Source organism: Daktulosphaira vitifoliae, unplaced genomic scaffold (genome assembly GCF_025091365.1).
Source record: "Daktulosphaira vitifoliae isolate Bord-2020 unplaced genomic scaffold, ASM2509136v1 Scaffold_3, whole genome shotgun sequence".
Taxonomy (NCBI): Eukaryota; Metazoa; Arthropoda; class Insecta; order Hemiptera; family Phylloxeridae; genus Daktulosphaira; species Daktulosphaira vitifoliae.
The window spans coordinates 8,733,886-8,735,227 of record NW_026099574.1 but is presented as its reverse complement, the minus strand read 5'-3'; the positions used below and the strand labels follow the sequence as shown (position 1 = coordinate 8,735,227).

The following is a 1,342-nucleotide window of genomic DNA, read 5'->3' as shown; positions in this document are numbered from 1 at the left end:
TGTGAAAATTCTCGATTTTATTTTTTACATTTTTAACTTTATAATGCTATGACATATTGAAAAGTGTATGGATCAACATTATTTTTTTATAAGAAATAATATTTTTTAATAATCCCTTTTTCATTCTACATACTTTATCTTAATTAGGATATTAATAATGAACTAGCAGATCATGTAGCTTTTGGAATAGTCCACCAATTTTTTAAAACTAAACAGTATCTATAGATTTGCATCGAAGCGTTTTTTGTGATAGTGATTTTAATCACTGTCAGATATCATTATACTTGATCCATCTATACCACGTCACCACTGTGCCGCGACCCCCCTGTGCTGGGTTTTTTTTTAGAACTATCATAACTGTTTTTGGTCTAATTATTCGCTACTAAAATATTGAATTTTACTTCAAACTCAGGTTTTATTTTGATTTCAAACAAATTATTATTTATAATAATATTTTTCTATAAATCGTGTACCTGATCAACACAATTTTTAGGCATTTTCCATACTGGTACACATCTCAAATAAACCAACATTTTTTTACTCTGAAAAATTTTTTTTTGAATAAATATAAATAATTAGATTTATTTTCATTAGTAANGAATAAATATAAATAAATAGATTTCTCTACATTATTCAAATAAGAATTGAAATTTTTTTTCTTAATTAAAAATATAGACGTTATTGACTAGCCTCCCTTATTAATAAATTTTGGACAGGCTATTTGTTACTCTTATCAATAATTAATAAAAAAATAGGAATGTAAGTTTTTTTAATAACATAATTGAAAAAAAAAAAATCAGCTAAACAAAAGAAAGTTTTTATATGTATTGATGAAAAATTTTAACTCGAGCTTAAGCTCACTTTATATTTTGACTACTTACAATGCTTATCGATAATGAAATCAAAATGTATATATGTCTATGTTTAAAATTTTTTTTAAATGACAATATACTTAATCATTCCATTTTTCCCTTACAATAATATTCAGGATTACCCACAATGTTCTGACATATCTCATATGATTTGATAATATCAAATATCAATTATAATATCATTGATTTTTTTTTTATATTGCCTTTTTAGACTACGTTTAAAGCATATTTTTTTGTTATTCTTTACTAGAGCACGGTATTATTTGCAGTTAAAAAAAAAACCCAGCACAGGGGGGTCGCGGCACAGTGGTGACGTGGCATAGTTGGATCAAGTAAATGATATCTGACAGTGATTAAAATCACTATCAAAAATAAACGCTTCGATGCAAATCTTTAGATAGTGTTTAATTTTAAAAAAATTGGTGTTTTATTCCAAAAGCTACTTGATCTGCTGGTTCCTTATTAATATC

The 1,342-nt window shown here is 25.4% G+C and overlaps 2 protein-coding genes across 2 annotated transcripts in view; both read right to left on the bottom strand.

Annotated features, from left to right (window-relative positions):
• LOC126902022 (uncharacterized) overlaps window positions 1-1,342 on the bottom strand; it is a 96,281-nt gene that overhangs the window by 30,373 nt on the left and 64,566 nt on the right. The window lies entirely within an intron of this gene.
• LOC126902540 (uncharacterized) overlaps window positions 1-1,342 on the bottom strand; it is a 14,338-nt gene that overhangs the window by 11,200 nt on the left and 1,796 nt on the right. The window contains exon 2 of the mRNA XM_050679924.1: window positions 474-542. Within this exon, the coding sequence (XP_050535881.1) occupies window positions 474-542 (69 nt within the window). The remainder of the gene's footprint in view (window positions 1-473; window positions 543-1,342) is intronic.